Source organism: Balaenoptera acutorostrata, chromosome 9, assembly GCF_949987535.1.
Source record: "Balaenoptera acutorostrata chromosome 9, mBalAcu1.1, whole genome shotgun sequence".
Lineage (NCBI taxonomy): Eukaryota > Metazoa > Chordata > Mammalia > Artiodactyla > Balaenopteridae > Balaenoptera > Balaenoptera acutorostrata.
In genome coordinates, this window is record NC_080072.1 from 32,610,660 (window position 1) to 32,632,743 (window position 22,084).

The 22,084-nt window shown below is 35.6% G+C and overlaps 1 protein-coding gene across 1 annotated transcript in view; it reads right to left on the minus strand.

The window, feature by feature from the left end:
* ANO3 (anoctamin 3) overlaps window positions 1-22,084 on the minus strand; it is a 158,559-nt gene that overhangs the window by 3,239 nt on the left and 133,236 nt on the right. Inside the window, exons 15-23 of the mRNA XM_007180984.3 lie at window positions 22,003-22,039; window positions 17,702-17,813; window positions 16,770-16,827; window positions 11,475-11,572; window positions 8,995-9,128; window positions 7,977-8,129; window positions 6,948-7,095; window positions 3,011-3,091; window positions 2,726-2,831 (exon numbers count right to left, since the gene is read on the minus strand). Coding sequence (XP_007181046.2) covers window positions 2,726-2,831; window positions 3,011-3,091; window positions 6,948-7,095; window positions 7,977-8,129; window positions 8,995-9,128; window positions 11,475-11,572; window positions 16,770-16,827; window positions 17,702-17,813; window positions 22,003-22,039 — 927 coding nt within the window. The remainder of the gene's footprint in view (window positions 1-2,725; window positions 2,832-3,010; window positions 3,092-6,947; window positions 7,096-7,976; window positions 8,130-8,994; window positions 9,129-11,474; window positions 11,573-16,769; window positions 16,828-17,701; window positions 17,814-22,002; window positions 22,040-22,084) is intronic.

The window sequence follows — 22,084 nt, forward strand, 5'->3', positions numbered from 1 at the left end:
AGACATGTGATAGGTAAGACTGTAAAGTTAATGGTAAAAAATGTAGTAGAATATCTTTTTGAACTGGAGATAAGGAAAATGTCCTAAATAAGTTATACAAAATAAGCACAAACCATAAAAGGAAAACAACGATGCGCTTGACTACATCAAAATTGAACATTATCTGTTTACAGATAAAGTTAATAGGTTATGGACAAGGAAAAGGTATCTGCTATGTATATAACTGGTGAAGATTAATATGTAGAATATATAAGGAAATCGTAAAATTTGGTGACTCAACCAAAAATGGATCGAGGTTATAAATTTACAAAAAAATGAAGCCCAAATGGCTTTCTAGTACTAAAAGTGATGGTCAGTGTCATTAGTAAACAGACTAAAACAAAAAAAATTAAAGCAAAATATTACCTTACTCTTATACCACTGCAAAATGTTAGAAATGCAGATCCTATGAAAATCTGGTGAAAATCCAAGAGAATTTTGAAGAGCAATCTGTTGGTATTACATGAAACCGAGTATGTGTATAAACTAACAATTCCACACCTGAGTAAAATACTCCTTAAAAACCCTTAAATATGTTTACAAGGTAACATGCCCAAGATTCTTAATAAAAGATTTATTGAGGTAGAGAGAATTATTGTAGGTCTAAGCACCTATCCTTAGGAGAATATGGTATTTAATTTTGATGAAATATCATAAATAGACAAAAGAAATTATAAATCTCATGGATAGATGTCTCTCTAGATCTGAAAAAGTATAATGGGTGAGAGATAAAAATGAATTATTACATAATACCATTGAGGTAATTTTGAAAAAGAATACTTAAAATAATACTATATATATATATATATATATATATATATATACACACACACACATATATATTCAATATACTTATAAACAAACATATATTCAAATAAAGATGTGGAAAATCTTCCACAGAAGAAAAGACAGTGGGTGCTTTTGGAGTGGGTGGGTAATGGGGAATGAAGAGCAAAAAAAAAAAAAGGAATCATCGGGCTTATGGATCCATGATGGTAGGTTGCTGTTAATTGAGGCATTTGATTAAGTCTTTCTACCTGAGCTCCAAAAGAAGATGAAGAAGAAAAAAGTGTACATTTTAACACACACAATAAAAAAGACTTTTTGGAATCATTGGATTGGAAATATGCTTTAAACTCTTTTGCTACCTGTAATAAAATAGAAAGTCAAGCTTCATCAGGAGACATTTTTATAGGCCCATAGAGTCACTAAATAATAGAATTTAGTCCTGGATTAAACCTTATTTCATATGCAAAAAAGTTTTATGTATGGCTATCTTTTTCTCTCCATAATTTTGGCCATAGGAAACAGATGCATTTAAAGTTTTTCCATAGACCTTAGTGAATAGATACTCAATATATTCCAGTGCTAAGTTCTTTACTGTATCAAGCTGGTTATATTTTAAGCAAGGCAATAATACTGTAGCTTCTCCAAAATTTCTTTGCAGACTACAATCTAAAATTATTGCATGACTCTGATCATGAAAATCTGTGCACGTTTTATAAAAGTGTTCTCAGGCATAATTTATTGAATTATGCACTGTTGCTGTACAAATACACATGATCAACTATAATTAGAGCTGATTGTTCAGAAAATAAGTCTCTCCACCCCGATGAATAAATATGGGTTCTTTTGTTAGATGATGAAAACCAACCTTTCCTTTTTAAATTTGGTTATTAGGAGGCTCAAAACTAAGTTGAAGTAGAGTTGATTTACAATGTTGTATTAGTTTCAGGTGTAAAGCAAAGTGATTCAGTTGTACATACATATATATCTATTTTTTTTCAGATTCTTTTCCCTTATAGGTTATTACAAAATAAAGCTCCCTGTGCTATACAGTAGGTCTTTTTGGTTATCTATTTTGTATATAGTAGTGTGTATATGTTAATCCCGAACTCCTAATTTATCCCTCCCCTTTCCCCTTTGGTAACCAAAAGTTTGTCTTCTATGTCAGAGAGTCTGTTTCTGTTTTGTAAATGTTTATTTGTATCATTTTTTTAGATTCCACAAATAAGTGACATCATATGATATTTGTCTTTCTCTGTCTGGCTTACTTCACTTAGTATGATAATCTCTAGGTCCACCCGTGGACCTAGAGATAATCCTAGTTTTCTGATATAAATACTCTTTAACATACATTATTCAGTTCTTGCTTTTTTGCATGTCATAGTGGTTTCCTTGTATCTGAACCTTTTACAGGGACATACTCAAGTCCTGTTTTGGAAGTCAGTGAGAAACTGACTTCAAAAAGGCAACTAGGGACTTCCCTGGTGGTCCAGTGGTAAAGAATCCACCTTGCAATGCAGGTGACACTGGTTCGATTCGATCCCTGGTCGGGGAACTAAGATCCCACATACTGCAGGGCAAGTAAGGCCGCACGCCGCAAATAATGAGCTCACGAGCCTCAACTAGAGAGCCTGCGTGCCACAAATTACAGAGCCCACGTGCCCTGGAACCTGCGAGTCACAACTAGAGAGAGAAAACCTGCACACCACAACTAGAGAGAAGCCCGTGCACTGCAACGAAGAGCCCACATGCTTCAACGAAGATCCCTCGTGCCGCAGCTAAGACCTGACACAGCCAAAAATAAATAAATAAAAAATAAATCTTTAAAAAAAAAAAAGGCAACTAATATATCAGTCAGAAAAGCGTTTACCTAGAGTAATTTTATCAGCCTGTGACTAACCTCAAACACAATAATGAAGGCCAATCTAGCAGCGAGGATATGCCAGTATTGTAGGGTAAATTCATAGGGTTTGGAACTCCAAGGAGGACCTCTGTAGTCTCGGTACCTAAAATCCACAAAAACAAAGAATTTGAAGAACAGAGACCAAAATAAGGAGGCCCCAAATGTTCTTAATTTGCCAGAACTCCAAAATGACAGTTTAAATGGGCCCATTAGCATGTTGAAGGGAGGAGACAGAATGGTGAAAGCAAAAAGAAAAGATAACTATAATTTATAAGTAAATACCTGCAATAACCAGATTTTCCCATGCCAAGCTCACTCAGGTCAAAGAAGGATAGGCTATTGTTGACATATCCTGTTAAACAACTGGGAGAAAAGAAAAGAAAGCATATGTGATTCAGAGATTCATGAATTTCTAGTCCAATTCCTTCATTACAAATGGCAAGATTTAATAAGTGCCATTATGTCTTTCATTATAATTATGAACTCCCAGCAACTCAGCTCTCTGATTCTATTCTCTGACTCCCATTACATCTGTGATTATGCCTTAATGAGACAGACTCTTGCCTGCCATTTCCCTCCAATAGTTTCTATTTTGCCTTATCATTTGGCTTATGTTTTATTAAGTGTTTACTAGGCACTAGGCATTGTGATAATTACTTCCTATGCATTGAAACTGCATAAATATATATAAACATGTAACATGATTTGGATAATTATAATCAGCCAATTGATAAACATGTTTATTTGTAATTTATTAACTTATTCAATACATATTTATGGAGGACTGATAATTTGTTAGAACAATTCTGGATGCTTGGTATTCAACAGTAAACAAAAAAGGAAAAATTCCCTACTCTGATGGTTAGGTATTAAACTGTGATCAGGGTTAAGTTTTACAATAGCCTTAGAACATGTATATTATTATCTTCACCACATAGATAAAAGAACTAAGATTTACAGAGACTAAATGACTTTCTCTAGGCCTATAATTGTCAAAATTTCTGGTCTCGGTATTACCCTTCACATTTAAAAAAGCCGTTGAGGATCTCAAGGAGCTTTTTGCATAGGAGTATATCTATTGATATTTACCACATTAGAAATTGAAATAGAAATTTATGTTCATTCATTTAAAATAACTATCACATCCATTCACATAATATAAATAACACATTTGAAAAATAGTTATGTACTCCAAAAGAAAAAAAACGTAGTGAGAAGAATGACACTGATTTACGTGTTTGCAAACACCTTAATGCCTGCCTTAATAGAAGACAGCTGGATACTCATACCTGCATTAAATCTATTGCAATATGTTGTTTTGGTTGAAGGGTAAGTAGAAAATCTGGCCTCATGCAGACAAGTAGTTGGAAGAAGGAAGACTATTTTAATATCATTTCAGATAAATGTCAATATTTTTCTTTGATATTACACCAAAGCTCTACCTGTGGTCATTTCTTAAAGTTTAGTTGTAAGGTGGAATCTTCATGTAACTGAACTTTCATTTGCATTGTTCCATATGGATTTTGCATTAAAATCCATAGGTCTATCTTGTACTTTGAATTCATCATTTATCCATGCATGATTTTGTAACATCAAATTGGGGCCATTTGGAGAACATGTGTTCCCTGAATTATGCAGATCTTCCAAATGTTGATCTATTTTTACTATAGACCATGAAAAAGCACAATTGTTAATATCATCACTGACTTTTATCAGAAAAAAAAAAAAACCTATAAGTACGGGGAACCTTTAAAGCTCAACAAATATTGTCAATTATTTTCCTTAAAATGACAAGCTAGTTTTGTGCATTCTGTAAAAGAGTGTTTGCTAAATACCCAAGTCTGAATACTCATAGCTTGTCTGGCAATTTTATTTCATGTTAAAAAAAAAAGTTTCTTTAGCTTGCAGCTCCAAAAGTTGGCACTTTTCTTTGACACACTCATCACATGTTAGGATGTAGCAGAAGCGCTTTATGCGCACTCTGCATTTTGTCGAATAGAATATTGAGAAGACATTTATTCAAGGGTGGAGGTTTGGTAAAATGAGTAATTATTACTGCTTCATCAAAGACATTCTGAAATTTCTTACTGGCATTTTAAAAATGGTGAATGTAGAGTGGTGAGAAATAGAATCATTACTAGTATTTTTTGGTGCCACTGCCTTGAGTGATGCAAAGCCACCAGAAAATTTTATCCCACCACTGCTTTTGTACCATCTGTGCATATGTCAATGTGGTGAAAAAAGCAAATAGTATCTTAGTATTATTATGAAAATAGTATTGACCTCATGGACCCTGAAGGAGATATGCAGGCCATAGGTTGAGAACCACTGCCCAGAACACAGAGTTGTTAGAGACTGGATTCAAGTGCCCATTTATCTTATTCTAAACCCCCAATTTTAATTACAGGGCCACACTGACTTCAACTTCACTCCCCTCCCTGGCCATCCTAGACCTCATAACTTATCACTTCAGCTGCTCTCTTGCCAGTATCATCCTCTCCATTGCCACCTTGTCTTTTTGCCGCCTTGCTCTGAAAATTTCCAATCTGAATGAATTTACCCCAGTTTAGCTGCTAAACGTACCTGGAGAAAATTAAATACCAGGAAGCCCCTATGAATGTGTGGTTTCAAACTCCCATAAGTCCTCCACATCTCTTCTTGAAATGATTCTACATCCCTAGTCACTGCTAATGGAATGGAGAAGGGGTCAGGTGCTATCCACGTGAAAAGTCAGTACCTGGAATGTGAACAGAGCTTATACCCATCCAATCTCATTTTCACCTGCCACTAGGTGGCAGTAAAGACACCAACAAATAACGCCTGTAAGGAAGAGGGCTGCCAAGCGAGCCTACATATTTTAAACCATTAAAATCTGCTTCTAGAACATTTTGAATAAAGAAAAAAGAGACTTTGGGGTTTTTCACTGTTAATACTAAAAACCAATTTATATCTGTTTAGTGTTTTACAGTTCATAAAATGTTACCTCAGGCACCATTTCTTAAACATAGGTCCAGATTGATGATGTGCCTTTTAGTAAAAGGCGAAGTTAGCACTTAAATCTTGGGAGTTTGGCTTCAAGTTAAAATCTCTTGACAAGACTCCAATATATAAAAGAAAATCTCCTGCCTTTATTACCTCTCTTTGAAAAATTGAGACGTACATTTGTGTTCAGAAAGGCACTGCAGTGTTCTGAGACAAATGAGTTCATCTGCAGAACTAAGGGCTGACTTCATCCTAAACCGGGGCTCTGCTTGCTCGGGCACACGTCCCGCATCTAGATAAGATGCACGCCCAGGGCTGCTCCTGAAGGAAGGAGGAGACACAGCTTCTCCTATCACTACTTTATTTCCTATCACTACTTCCACACCTAAGGCTAACCTCCAGCTAAAAACTCCAGTTTCTCTCTGTCTCCAAGTCCAGTGCTCCCTTGCATTCTTCAAGCTTTCAAGAAGGAAAGATCTGAAAAACTCATATCCCCTAAGGCAGTGGTTCTAAACTGGGTGATTTTGTCCCCCAGGGACCATTTGGCAATGTCTGGAGACATTTCTGGTTGTCACAAGTCGGGGAGCAGGGAGGTTGCTCTTGGTATCCACTGGGTAGAGGCCAAGATTGCTGCTAAACATCCTACGATGCACAGGACACCCCTCCTCCTCAAAAATAGAATTATCTGGTCTATAACGTCAATAGTGCAGAGGTTGAGAAACCCTGTTCTCAAGTGTTGATTTAAATTTTAACAAAAAAGAAAAAGGAGACAGGTCTAGGGTATCATTTTCTGCATGCTTAAAATCTCTAGCAGTAAATTCCTTTAGAAAAATCTCTAGTCACATAGCTGAGAGTTTCTTCATATTCTGTATATCCCCACAAACTAGCTTAATTCCCTTCAGTAATTTAACTAGTATAGGCCTCAATTTCCCATCTATATAGAAAAAATATTGCATTGGATTCTTTCAAAGGTCTCTTCTAGTTCTAAATTTAACTTCTAAATACATTAAAATGTTTTTAACATTTTAATACCTGTGATGCATTTACACAGAAAATCATAGACTCTAAAATTATTTGCTGTAAAAAACACTGTTGCCCTTTTTATCCCACTTGATTCCATCTAATAAACACATAAACACAATGATCAGAAACATTACCCTTAATGGTCACAGAACAAAGCTTCCCAATAAGTTCCCATTTTAATTACAAATAAAAAATGTGTACATTTCAACCTTACCTTTCACTATATTCAAAATGATTTGCACAGGGGCCATATTTGTACTCATAGACAAAACGTGGGATGTAATCAGATGTAATAGCAATTACAAACGCATTGGTAATCACAGCCAATATACCAATTCCTTCAAGAATTCCATACCAGATACCTAGTAGGAGAAAGATTAAAGATAGTGAGTAAAAAGACAAAAAGTTAAAACCCTTTAATCAACATTAATTTGGAAAAAATGTTTTAGTTATGTTGGAACCACGGCTCTGTCCATTATTTACTTTCTTAGGATGGTATGTATCTCACTACAGATATTACAGCTATTGAATACTTTTCCATAGAGGGGAGGTAGACACCATGTAGAGAGATTTGAAAATTAAAATATCGTTAGGAACTGGTTCATGTCTGTACCAATGAGATATAGACAAAGCTGCTTAAGATTCTTCAAAGCCTATGTATAGAACTTGATGAGGTACTCAAACCTATAAAAATAAAGTTCTACATCGTTGTGTGAACTCTGAAATATCTGTGTTCACTACGGGTTTTGCCTTTATCTTTGTCAGCTACCTTTTTAATGTAAAAATACGAAAAAGTAAAACTAGTTTAGTGTCAAGACCTGGAAATCACTAGTTGACATTTTCTACTTCTTAAGAGGCCAATCGGGCATCATATAGATACACAAAAAAGCTTTTGAAATTGTATATAGTATCAATAGACTATTGATTCTGGTCAAAACTGATGTTTCAAATAGGATTAAAGTTAACTTTAAAAAATAATGGAATGAAAAAATAAGCTCTGGAAAGGGATATATGAGATCCTTTTCAGTTATAAATAAGTTTATGAAATAGCATGTTCAGTATGAACTTACTCTCAACTAAGAGTTATAACTAAACTTACTCTCATTTCATTCTTTAGTTAACGAAAACAGTTTTGTTATGGCTGGAAGGGAGCTCCAGCAATAGAAACCCACACTGTGCTAAGTAAGATCAAGCCACCACTTGGCCTTAGCAATGCAAAAATCATGTACTTGCTGAATCTTACCTATGTCGGTTGCTCTGGCTGGCAAAGGCCTCCGCCACTGGGTGACAAATTTGTACGCATCCAGCCTGATTTCAATGATATTGTTTAACAAAGCCAAAAGAGGGGCCAGAGGAAAAGCCGCAACAAAGATGGTGGTAAAACCAAACTGCAAAACTGTAAAGGGAGAGGGTTAGAAAATCGGTAATATAAACAGTATCATTTATTGAGTGCTTTCTTTGTGCCATATTAGGCATCTTTACATAGATTGCCTTTAATCCTTTCAACATCCCTACAAAGTAAGCATGCTTATCCCACTTTACAGTTGAGAAAACTGTAGCTCATACATGTTAAGTAAACTGGCTAAAGGGTAGATGGATGAAAAATGTTAAAACCTGCATTCAAACTCAGATCTCAATAGATTGAAAGTCTATGAGCCTTTCACCTCTATGCCATGCAGCATGAAGGAAGAAAAACATCAGAAAAGGACTTGAAGAAAAATGCTTAGTCCTAGAAGGGAAGCAGGAGACCTAATCTTGTCCTCTCTTTTTATAGATGAGAAAACTGAGGGCCAGAGAACAAAAGTAAATGTCAAAACAACATGCAGTGATCTTAACAGTTGGAATGGGAATCCTTATTTTTGTAATATAAATAAGTAAGCTTCTTGAGGACTCAAGACTCAGACTGGGTCTGTGCAAATGTTTATTGTGAGAAAGAATTATTGCTTTATTTGGGTGGGCTGATACATTTCTTAACATAGGAATGGGTTTTGCTTTATTTTGTTCCTTTAAAATATTTGCTCAAAAGGTATGTGCTTTCATTTTGGTCAAACGTTATGGTTGACAGGACAAAATGCATAAGCCTTCCAAGGGTACTGCTTTAATATCTTCTCTAGCTCTGCTGAGATAAAGGTACAAATGTGTTTTAGAATGCTTGGGATTGGAAAGGAGAGAGATGGTTTTCTCTCTTGAATCAGAGGCTGAGTGAAGTAGAAAAAAGTATCAAGAAGGTCAAATAGCTTTGCAGAAGGTTCTTTCCATACCCATTTCTAAGTACTCATCCATCAGTCCGTGAATATTCATGGGCTGTAGATTCCAATCATTTTCCCACTGAGGTATGGAAGCATCTTGTATACCCCGCTTGATTTTATGTCGTGACCACCAGTTCTGGATCAACCTGCATCAAGACAAACGCCTTTTAAGCTCATATTTAAGCACCTGGTAAACAATTTATAGTGTATTAAGAAAAGAGAAACTCCAACTACCTTGGGACTACACTAAGAATGCCTGGGAATTGGGGGGATCTTTGCATGGTCTCAACTTTAAATTTAGCAAGGAAGAAGAGGCCTCAGGCTTCCTAGACCCTATAAACATCTACATAGTTATCAAAGAGTTGATCCTCCCATATACTAGGTGCTTCCTGATATTGATTAGACAAATACTCATTTCTGTGATTCCTTCCTCTACCCCACCTATATAAATACCTAAACTCTTATGCTGCCTGTTGTGATTGGATCTGAGCCCTTCCTTCCAAATCTTCTGGGCTATGCTCTCTGAACATGAGTAAAATCATGTTTCACATTAGATAACTGAGCCCTACCTAGAGTTTCAAGAGATGTAGTTTCTAGTCCTCACCCTACAATGCATTAGCTGTGTGGCTTTTAGCAAGTCACTTCACTTCTCTGAGTTTATAAATATGAAGGGTTCAAGCGATTACACTCTGCTTCTATAGTGAACAATAATTTACAGGTAATGAATCTGTGTCTCAGTCCATTTATCAGACTTGGAAAGGAAGTAGCAACACTCTTTCCCTAACCCAGGGGCAGTCTTGAAATTATACGACTCAGAAATATCCTGGTATGCAAATATTGTAGACTTCTGGATAATGAATTATCTTAAGAGTTAGATAAAAATTATCTCTAGGATAAGGTGAATCTCACATGACTCAATGAACAGTACCCAACTCTCAATTTTAATTAATCATGGACCTAGAGCTTCAGTGGGGGTTGGAAGAACCACCGTAGTTAGATCAAAACATCAGGTAGCGCTTCAATGTGTGCTCCGTGGAGGTTTCTTCTGGAGCCTCGTGAAGATGAAAAAGGGGGTTGGGAATGGAAGGCTTGCTTGCTTATATTTTATTTATTTCAGTCCGCTTAAGATTTTACTTGAGGAAAGAGAATTGTGCTTTAAAAGTTTAAAAATCATTGCTTTAGGGACTGGTTCACTCCTGCTAGAGTTTCTTCAGAAAGGCCTTCGTCCAGCTGTTGGGAAAACCCCACCAGGATGTCATTTGCCATGGTACCCTTGGGATTTGATATACAAAATCCAGGCTCACCTCTTGGGCAAGGCCATCGTGAAAATGTGATGTCCAAAGTGCATGGTATGTACAGAAGTACATAGATAATAATAACAACAAGAATCATTCTTAATATTACAATGACTACTACACTATCTTGACTGTGCTTATGAAGTACCCACACCATGTCAGATCCTGTGCTAGGCACTTGATACCTAATTTACTCAAATATTTTCAAATTATGTTCCTCAAACTTTATGTTTCAAAGAGGTAAGCCAAAGATAGAAAGGAATATGAAAAATGGACTGGGCTTCCCAAACCTCCATGCCTATTCTCCCTTCATTTAGAAAAGATTCATTTTAATCTGTTTTGACTATTGAGGATTTGTGTAAACATCTCTTCACAAAAAGCTTCTGTCATTTATTGATGAAGGTTTAAATACCATTGGGTCATCTCATTTAATCTTTATAAATTGTTTAGTTTACAAATTAAAAAAAATGTCTCAGAGAGGTAAGTAGATTATAAGCATCTTTAGCAAGAGGTAGAAAAGGAATTTGTACCCAGGTCTCCACAATTTCTCAGTCTGATGCACTGGGTTAATATCACCTCTCCAACTCCCAGGTCTCTGCTCAGGAATATCCTGATGCTACTTAAGGGTCAAGGAGGAGAAAGAAACATGGTATAATTTGATGACTGAGCCTAAGTTATTTATATCATTAATCAACTAACCAGTTCTTTCCCCATAGTCAGGAAATTCCTCAAAATTATAATGTTTATAAATTAATTAGGCCTCAATGCTTGCATACCACAATGTTTTAAATACACTCTATTTCACTGTATTCTAAAGGATAATATATTTTAACAGATGTAAAAGTGGGCATTCAGGGTCCTTCTATGTCAGTATTTCACTTGAGGACACAGGGAGGGGGAAGGGTAAGCTGGGACAAAGTGAGAGAGTGGCATGGACATATATATACACTACCAAACGTAAAATAGATAGCTAGTGGGAAGCAGCCACATAGCACAGGGAGATCAGCTCCGTGCTTTGTGACCACCTAGAGGGGTGGGATAGGGAGGGTGGGAGGGAGGGAGATGCAAGAGGGAAGAAATATGGGAACATATGTATATGTATAGCTGATTCACTTTGTTATAAAGCAGAAACTAACACACCATTGTAAAGCAATTATACTCCAATAAAGATGTTAAAAAAAAAATTTAAGTACTCACGGGTATCCCAGTTCCATGAAATTGTTCCATATTTGCTTCAAAAACATGATAACTCCCATCTGGAGGCAAAGGTCTATCAAACAGCCACTAGGATGACACTGAAACAGAACAAGAGCATTAATGATCTTGCTCTTCTAGGTTGCCTTAAATACCCCCACATTCAAATTGTACAGCAAATTCTAAAGCCAGGGCACCTTATATCAATGCGTAAAGAGAATAAAAACAGGGAAGAAATAGCGCATATGAGGATACCTGATAGGGAAGTTTTCAGTAATATACATTGGAATATTGATCAAAATTATAACAGCAATAACCAAAAAATCTAACTTTTAATGAGCACTTAGTACTGCCAAGCTCTGTGCTAGGCATGATCACATTTAATGAATGCTCTGGAATACTACATATCTATTAACAATCAGGTGATAGCAAAATATTTAATTCTATGACAAAATGTTTATATTTTTAAAAATCAGCTTTTTGTCTCAGACTGATTTTAAATTTGCAGAAAATTTACAAACATAGTACAGAGAGTGCCCATGCAGCCCTCCCCCAATTCCCTCCATTGCCCCTTACATTACCAAGGTCTATTGTCAAAGTTAAGAAGTCGATATTAGTACATTGCTATTAACCAAATTCCAGACTTTACTTAGATTTCACCAGCTCCAGGACGCAATGTGGGATACCCCATAGCATTTATTTGTCATGTTCCCCCCAGTCATCTCTGGTCTAGACAGTTTCTCAGATTTTCTTATCTTTAACAATTCTGAGTACTGCTGGACCAGCACCCTGTGGAAAATCCCCAAATCAGGGTTTGTCTGATGTTTTCACATATTTAGACTGGGGTTATGTACTTTCAGAATGGAGGCAGGGCACAGAGGTAAAGTGCCATTTCCATCACATCCCATCAGGGCCACATGGTATCCACATGACATCACTAGTGATATTAACCTTCATCACTTGGTTAATACAGTATTTGCCAAGTGTTTCTACTGCAAAGTTACTCATTTTCCCGTATCTCCTGGAAAGGGAGTATCTACATATATTATAATGTATTTTAAGTGATAAAAGTATGCCACAAAATAGTTTGTCAGCATGATCCCAATGTTGCCTTCTCTGTGCTCCTCTGCTTTTTCAGATGCTCAGTAACAGCATTAGAAACCCACACAAACAAAAGTGTGATTCCAATGAAAATTGCAATCAATGTGTTTTGCTTGAAAACTTTGCACTATAGAAGATATTTGGGTAGGAAAGCGTGGGTCTTTTTCTTTGGAAATGGGTTCATGTCCTGCTCGTAAGGATGATGGTCTCTACAGCTTTGATCTACAGTTTCTATTTCTATCAAATCAGTACCAGTGGGACTTCAAAGGGAACAAATACTTAGGACACAAAGAGCCTGCTTTTCTGTTTCCAGCCCAGTAACTTAAAACTCCCTAATCTGAGCCAGAGAGAGGGTTTGCCAGTGATAATTTTTATTGTGTGGAGAAGTTTCAAGTCTCCTATCCAAGCATTCTCCTTCTGAATTTAGGACCCCCTGAACTCTGCTACATATATACCATAAGTGGGTTTGGTAGAATGTCTGAGGCAGAATAATTACTAAGCTACAGAATAATTACTAAGCTACAGAATAATTACTAGCTAATTACTAAGCTACTTAGATCACTAAGCCATCAATTTGATATCAAATTGATATCAAATTGATGACTTCATCAATTTATAGGTATGTTTCAATAATTTTAGGCAAATTATATAACTTCTCTAAGCTTCTGTTTTCTCATCAGTAACATGAGTGTAATAACAGAATTGTTGTGAGGATTAAATGCATTAATATATGTAGAACACTTAGAACCAATTGCTGGAATGTGCTGGCATATAGTAAACACTCATTAAATATTACCTATTATTAACATTTTACACAGATTTACATATATGAGATATTATATGGCATAGTATGAGGGAAGTCCAGTATAGCCAGTTCGTAAATGTTCTAAATAAAATTGTAGTACTTTTTTCCTTTCTTTATAATGGCTACCATTATTTATGCCAGGGATTTTACATGCATGATCCAATTTAATCCACCTATGGCCAATATTACTGAAATGGCTAGTCTTATCACAATTTGCACATAAAAAAAATTGAGACGTAGAGATATTAAGATCATGCGTTCAGGTGCAGCAAAATTAGAATGTATACTGTCAGATTCCAAAGACAAAATATTTGTTACAGATCATGGTTATGTTCTTTTCTTCAAGACTATTAACATCATTAAAGGAAGGAAAGAGACTTCTTCATCTGTACACCACATATTACCCAGCAGAGACCTAGGGTAGAATATGTGTCAATAAATGCTTGCTGTATGATTGAATTCAGAGGGTCAATTCTTATCTTCCATCATGTATACTTTTTCTATCTACACTTCCAGGATTTCTAGGGTCTATCACAAACCCATATTTTTATTTCACTGAGTTTTTTTCAAAATAAATAATCCTTTGTTGGAAAATATGGCTACTATCTATGTCATATGTATTGTGGAAAATATCTAGGATGGTTATGAAATATTTTTCCTGACATTAGTATTATAATTATTCCCCTGGTACTTTCAAAGAAGAATCATGAATTCCAATAACTTCACAATTAAGAGTACCCAATTAAACAAAATTATTGGTGCTAGCAGCCACTAAAATGGCATCAATATGCAGATCTACCTGCGCGTGACTACACTGTTGCCCACACTACCCTTGCTAACTCCACTGAACACTCCTGGAAAAAGTAAGCCTTGCTTTTTCCCCCCCATTTGGGTAGCTGAAAACCTTTTAGCAGATATAGTCATACTTCTGGGCTATGAAAGAAAGCTGCAAGTCTGATTTGGGGACTTTCAGGAGGCCTGGGACTATGAAAGGCCTTAGTTGATCTCTGCCCAATAGAATAGTACCCAGGTGGCTGTAGAGACAGAGCATAGATAAACATCGGTTACAATTTATAGAGTTCCTCCTGCAGTCCAGGGACTGTGCTAATTGTCTTATGCAAATTATCTCTTATTTATTAACAGCTTTGCAACCTAAGTGTTACTATTGCCAGTTCACAGATGAGAAGACAGATATTCAGAGAGGTTAAATTAAGGACAAAGAATGAATAATCAGCAATATTAACATTTGAGCCCAGTTTTCTGTTATATAAAGCATATGTTCTTTGGGATTTTTAGGCTTTCTCCATGTATTCCGATAAACTTTTAGAAGACTCTGGGGAGACAACATTAATGAGAGAGGCCCTGAGTTTTGGGGAATTTTTAGATAGAGACTAGGAATGTCTCCTATTTCTCAGGTAATCTTTTCTTAGCCTCTCTCTAAATTATGACCTCCTACTAATGCTGCCACAAATTAAATTGGATTTTACATTAGAATAATTGAAACAATTTTGAACTAGGCAAGGAATAAACAGTCTGACAATGAGACTGAACAGAGTCCAGAAATTTCAAGATGTAGAATATAAAAAATCTTACAGTCTCATTTTGCCGAATGAAAAAATGTATTTATTACATTAATTTATTAGATGTGTGCCTGCCAATTAGGCATGGGGGGATCTTGATTACTCTTTACACCAAAATAAACTTCCAATGGGCCAAAGATATCAGTATTTAAAAAAAATAACATTAGCTAAAAATACATGTTAATTTTGGGCTTCCCTGGTGGCACAGTGGTTAAGAATCCACCTGCCAATGCAAGGGACATGGGTTTGAGCCCTGGGCCAGGACGATCCCACATGCGCAGAGCAACTAAGCCCATGCACCACAACTACTGACCCTGTGCTCTAGAGCCTGTGAGCCACAACTACGGAGCCCAGGTGCCACAACTACTGAAGTCCGTGTGCCTAGAGCCCGGGCTCCACAACAAGAGAAGCCACCGTAATGAGAAAGCCCAGGCACCGCAACGAAGAGTAGCCACCGCTCGCCACAACTAGAAAAAGCCCGCACGCAGCAATGAAGACCCAACACGGCCAAAAATAAATAAATAAATAAATTTTTTTTTTAATGTGAATTTTTAAAATTTCCTGAATGGAGAATACATTTCTTTTTTGTCATGATACAAATTCCCCAAACCATTAACAACAGTAATATCTTGATTAGAAAATGCTATATAGTTTTGTAAAAAATATATCAAAACAAAACTAAACTATATACAAGAAAATGGGAAACATGTCTGCAGCAAATATGAAAGATTAGAGTCTAATTTTATTTGTTTTTAAATTATTAAAACAGAAAAACTGTTTAATGAAAATAAACAGGAATAATACACACACAGAAGTATAAAATGTCAACAAACATATGAAAAATATTCTCCATTTCACTTGTAATTAAAGGAACTGAAATCAAAAGAAGATATCCTTTGTATTATTGGTAAAAATTAAAATGTTTCTCTTGGCAAAAGTCTGAAAAGTAGATTCATACTCTATAGGTAGAGCATGGCATTTGGGAGGACAATTTGTCAGTCTCAGTGAAAATATAAAATATTCTTACACTGTGATAGAGAGATATTATCCCTAGACATTTTGTTTCCATGACATACATATAATAAATCAATAAAGAAATATGAGACTTTGAAGATATACCTATATATTTATAAATTAGTATTTGAAGTAAGATTTCTTTTGGACTAAATTTTCCCTGCTTAAAAGGAAACTCAGCATGTTTAAAAGATTGGAAACCAGTACAATAGACAATAATAATTCCCCCAAAGAAAAACAGTCCTGGAGCTAAATTTCTGGGCTTTGTGAATGGAAAAAATAGTTTTTATGGAATATTAAAAAGAGCTGAGGGACTTCCCTGGTGGCACAGTGGTAAGAGTTTGGGCTCCCAATGCAGGGGACCTGGGTTTGATCCCTGCTCAGGGAACTAGATCCCACATGCATGCCGCAACTAAGAGTTCGCATGCCACAACTAAGGAGCCCATGTGCTGCAACTAAGGAGCCACGAGCCACAACTAAGACCCGGCACAATCAAATAAATAAATAAATATAAATAAATAAATACATGAGCAAATTCCTGCTTTACAAAAAAAAAAAAAAAGAGCTGAGGTCAGGATCTTGGGGTTTAACCTTCAAGTTCACCCTCTTTTTTGGAAAGACTTAGTTCCTTCATTTCTGAAACCACAGGAAGTCTCCTTTATCAAAAACTCATCTTCAGCGTGCCTGAAATTTCCTGTTCCACCTCCCCTTTCTCTCCCTTCCCACACCCTCTTCCTCCCATAGTCATTGGTCCATATCCATGCCTATCCCCACACCCACCCTTACAAGATTACTTACTTCCTCCAGTCTCCACCGGTTGAAAAGTTTATTGTACTTTCCTGGATGGCCTACAAATCTGTAAAAAGCCATTTTAATTCATTAGCGTTTATGTGGGTTGACTGAAGAACATTTACTAATGCATTACAACAAGTGCATGTGTGGGTAGAGACATAAGTGTTCTCTGGAGCAACTTGTACCCAAACAGTTGACTTAGGTCATGCTTACACATCAAAGGACCTAACTTAAAAAGGAAAAATGATGTGTGAAGTCAATATCAATGAGTTGAGAAAGTACAGAGAAACCAACCGAATGAAATTTTCCACTTTTACCTGTGGAGTTTTAGTGTCTTCTTGACCTAGTTAACGAATATTAATACAATGTGCTGAATGGTTTAGTTTAAAATGTTTCAGTATGTTTCCATGGCACTTGTCAGAGTGTTAAGCATATGGCAAACCAGAACCAGTAGCTTAATATGCTTCTTTTTCATATTTTGCAGCAAATTTAGGGAAAAGAAAAACATTACCATGATAGGTATGTTTCCCCACTAAGGAACTGTAAGCTGGGGTTACATAAAAATTATTTTCTTATTTAACAAAACCATTACTTATGATTGGAGAGTCATAATTCAACCCAAGGATGGCATATATGTTTTATCTATTTATTTTTTTAAAATGGAAGTATAGTTGATTTACAATGTTGTGTTAGTTTCAGGTATACAGAAGAGTGATTTGGTTATATGATTTTATTTTTTTATGCCAACTTTAATTGGGAGTGGTAGCTAAAAGCACTGTACTGAGAAGTCTTTTGATTTGAAAAAGCATGTGAAGATTGATTGGGACAGTTTTCTAAAGCAGAGGACAAGAATTTGCCACCCCTGTTAACAAACTGGCAGTGGAACTGTTGACAATCTCTGTCATTCTGCAAAGATAATGCCTATGGAGTTGACTTACCTCCCCAAAAAGAAAGCAATATAGAAGATAGAACTGTTTAAATTGACAAACTGGAAGAGGAACATCTTCAAAGCAAAGCTGTTTTCCCATTCAGATTCTGTTCGAGGATATTCTAAAAGGAACATAGGGTGTGTTTACATAGATGAGGTAAATGACAAGAAATATGGATACGGAATCAGAAGTCCCATGTTCAAAGTCTGGTTCAGTCATTTACTAGTTCTATGAGCCACTCAATGTCTCTGAGTTCTAGTGTCTGCATCTGTAAAAATAGGAATGATAATATCTGTTCCATAGAGTTGCTGAAAGGATCCAATGAGATAATCTTTAGACATTTCCCACAGCTACAGGAGTACGATGCTTGCTATTAAGATATAAAGATTTTCAGGATTCTCTCTGCCCCTTTCATTTAGAGGTAACCATAAATATTAGATCAGTCTTTCACCCAAACTGGCTATACTTAATATAGGGACCTAAATTGTCCACAGGGTTCTTTGAAAAAGGAATATTTTGTATGCAGACTGAAGTGGAATAGTAAAGAGAAAAGAGGGCTGCATCAGTCACAAGAGCCCAGTTTTTATCTCATCCTTACACCTAATTTGCTGGTAATCTCAGGCAGGTCTCTTCACATTTCTTTGTAATCAGTCTTATAATCTGTGAAATGAGGAATTTAGACAAGATAATTTGAAGAACTCTGTCAACTCACACCTTAGGGTTCTAACTTTCAAACAAAACAAAACAAACAAAACACAACAAAATACAGTGATGAGAGAGATTGGATGAAGATGGCAGCATGTACTGCGGCCTCTGCTCCCACTCAGTATCCAAATAAGTGATAGAAAATATATATGCACATCTACTATACATATTTTAATATAATTGAAAAATTCAAGAAAGGTAGAAAATAGATGGGCTCTGACTTAAGGAAAAGATAGGCCAAAATATATGCATGAGCAAAGCACAGAATAAGAACGCAACAGGTCTTGGGGGAACTCCAAGCCCAAAGCAGGTAGGTGCCAGAAATAGGAGGGGGTCTGTGGGGCACCCAAAAGAGTGACTGGTTGGTGGGCACCAGTGAGAGCAGTCAAGGAGAGGCTGACATTTCCCCATGGGTTTTGATAGGTTGTGTTTTCATTGTTGTTTCCTTCTAAATAGCTTGTAAATTAAGCATAAAGCTTATTTAGAAATGAGAATGTGGATTTTTTAAAAAATCCTGTGAGTAAGATTGCTTTTGGTTCTCCATTTCTAATTTTATTGCATTGTGATCCACAAATGTGTCCTGTGTGATTTCTGCTTTGGGGCAAAAAAGTTGCAATTTCATTGTGGCCAAATTACATGGATAAGTTTTGTCAATGTATCAAGTGTCTGAAAATAATATTTCTGTTGAGCATACAGTTTATATATATTTTAAAAGAAGCTTGCTAGTTATGATATTCAAATACTCTATGTCCTGGCTTATATTTTGAGTGTGGATTTATCAATTTATTTTTGTATTTCTATCATTTTTTGCTTTCTATGTTTTGAAGATTTGTGAAAATGTGTATAGAAATCATGACTATTATATTGACCTGGTAGATTGTTTATCACTATGAAGTGTTTCTCTGTCTCTCTCAAATAGATATTAAATTCTTGTTTGCCTAATGTTAATATGGTGACATATGATTTTATTGTTACTATTTTCTTGATATAGATGCTCTTATTGCTGAATTGACCTCTAACAAAATAAAAACTCTTTACCAGTTGACCTAATTTGTTTCTTGTAATCCAGGTTTATTTTTATAGATAATTAATATTACAGATAAATCACAGTTCATTATTATAGTTACTTTATTATTTGGAACAACTGACAACCATTCTGATCTAATTCTCAACAACTATAAAACTAGGCTGAAAAAATTATTTCTTGGAATCAAATGTTATATATTTCCTCTCTAAAAAAACCTTAATGTGATAGAATTGAAGCTTTGATTTTTTTGTGTGTGTGGTTTTTGAAAATAAAGTATTTGGACAAAAAATGAAATCAAGAAACAAAGTTTAAAAAAATATTTTAAATAAAACAGTGTTTGGCCTCTTCTAGAAAGTTAAACCTAATTTCTAATTTGAAGCATAAATTTGCAAGCCAAAAGTTATATAGAATATAATGTCATATATATTATATATATATGTATATATTTTTAGGTATATACATGCAATGATATTATATTCCTTTAAATAAAATATCAATATTTTATTAATTTAAATCAATACAATTCATTCATTATTAATCAACAATTATGAATCCACAGGCATTATGGTATGCGTTACAGATGAAAAATCAAATATGAAGTGAATACACCTGGAACTTAGCACAGATAACTGCTCTGTTTCCTACTATCAATTATGGTCCCCAAATCACTTGCTTAGATTTGCTTCTATCTTGGGTATAAAGTACTTTAAAAGTTAATAAATATAAGGAATCAGAGCTGGAAGAAACCTTTGAGACAATCTAGTTCAAGTGCTTTGCTACCCAACTGAAGAAATTGTAGCTCAGTGGGTTTAAGGAACAATGAAAATGATGAAAAAGATCATTCCCATTTATGGAGCACTTGTCATGTGTCAGGCAGCCAACCTACAGTGGTGAAACAGGAAGTATTATCATTCTCATTTTACCAGTGAAGAAACTGAGTCTCAAAAAAAAAAGAAAAAGGAGGAAGAACAGAGGAAAGAGGAGGAGGAGGAAGAATGGAATGGAAAGCGGGGAAAACTTGCTCAGAGTCATGTAATTTCCAAGTGATCATGTCATCCAGAGGATGAACTAGGGACTAGTTCTTCCCTCTACACACTGTTCCTTCTCTTGTTCCTTGTATTTGTAAATACATTATAACGAAGTGATAGATCATAATAAAGTCATACAGTTCCTCCACCATAGTCAATGGAGTCTGCCACTTCTGAGTTTAAATTCTACTTATTTAACTTAATTATCTTGGTTTTCTTATCCATAAACTAGGGATCATACTGTCATAGAGTTGTGATGACAATAAAACAAAATAATGAAGGAGAAGTGTTTGGCTTAGCCCAGTGCCTTGGCTCTGGTGAGTTCTCAAACAATAAAAGGTCACTGCTCAAACAAATCTGCAATAAAAATTTTGTACCCCAAACTGGGGGACCAAAAATTAAGTTTGAGGATAGAAAAAAAGACATTTTCTGACATGGAAGGTTTTGAGAAATTTACTTTCCAGGTAGCAAAATAAGGAATTAAGTTAAGACAGAAGAAACATAGGGTCCAAAAAGTAATGTCCAACCGAGAAAAAAAGGTGAAAGGAATTCCCACAGTGTTGGTGAAGGCAAGTGTAGATGCAGCTGAGCACAAGCCCAGAGGGTAACCTATTGAGATTGGAGTAGACAGTGGTTCAGGGAGGATAATTCTAAGAAGAAAATAAAATGAGTACAATACTTGATGTTTTTGAATGTATTTAGAGAGAATTTAGAGTTATGGCAGGAAGTTTGGGATAAATTAAGGAAAGTATGTGTAGACAATTAAGCAAAAAAAGTGCTATTATTAGCTTCATGAAAAGATAAAGGTTGTGTAAGAAAGGAAGGATCACAGTGCACACCATGCCTTAGATGTGAACATAGTTCTCTAGACACAATGATCTGAACACTAATTATTCATTTGGCTAAAACTGCTGGTACAACTACTTTGGAAGGAGGGGAATTAAGTCTGTTTTTAGCCGGTGATGGATGGGAAAGTGTGCGGGGACAGGACACTGCAGGGAATAAAGACTTAAGTTCTTGTCTTTATGATGGGAAGGCAATCATTTCCCAAAGCTGGAAAACCCAAGAATGGCATGCAATTTAGAAATAGGGTAGAAAATAACAGAAGAAATGAATTGCTAAAATGCTAAAAAGCTGTCCCTCAGGGATATGGAAAATAAGAATGGGTAATGTGGCAAAGGACTGGCTGGTGTTTATTATAAATCTTTTAATAATCTTTTGCCTTTTAAATTGTGTACATGTAATATGACACTTTGATAAAAATAAATATTGGGGGGGGGAATCACAAAGAACTGAAAAGGTAGTGGAAAAAAGCAATTCCAAGTAGGGAGAACAAGGTTTGCTAATTTCTAGTAAGATTTTGTAACTATATACATTGCCTCTCTATAGTTATGTGATGTAGTCCAACTTCCTACGCCCCTTCTTTCACTTTTATTGACAATTATATAACTAAAGTTGATATAAAAAACATATAAAAAATGCTAAAGTGTGTAAAGCAACTGCAGAATAATATGCCCATGTTACTAAAGAGTGAAGAAAAATGGACTTACCTAAATTAGTGAGAAGGTAAGCAATTTTTTCATAAGCCTGTAATAAAAGAAAACAAATAGTTAATGTTACTATTTTCTTTTA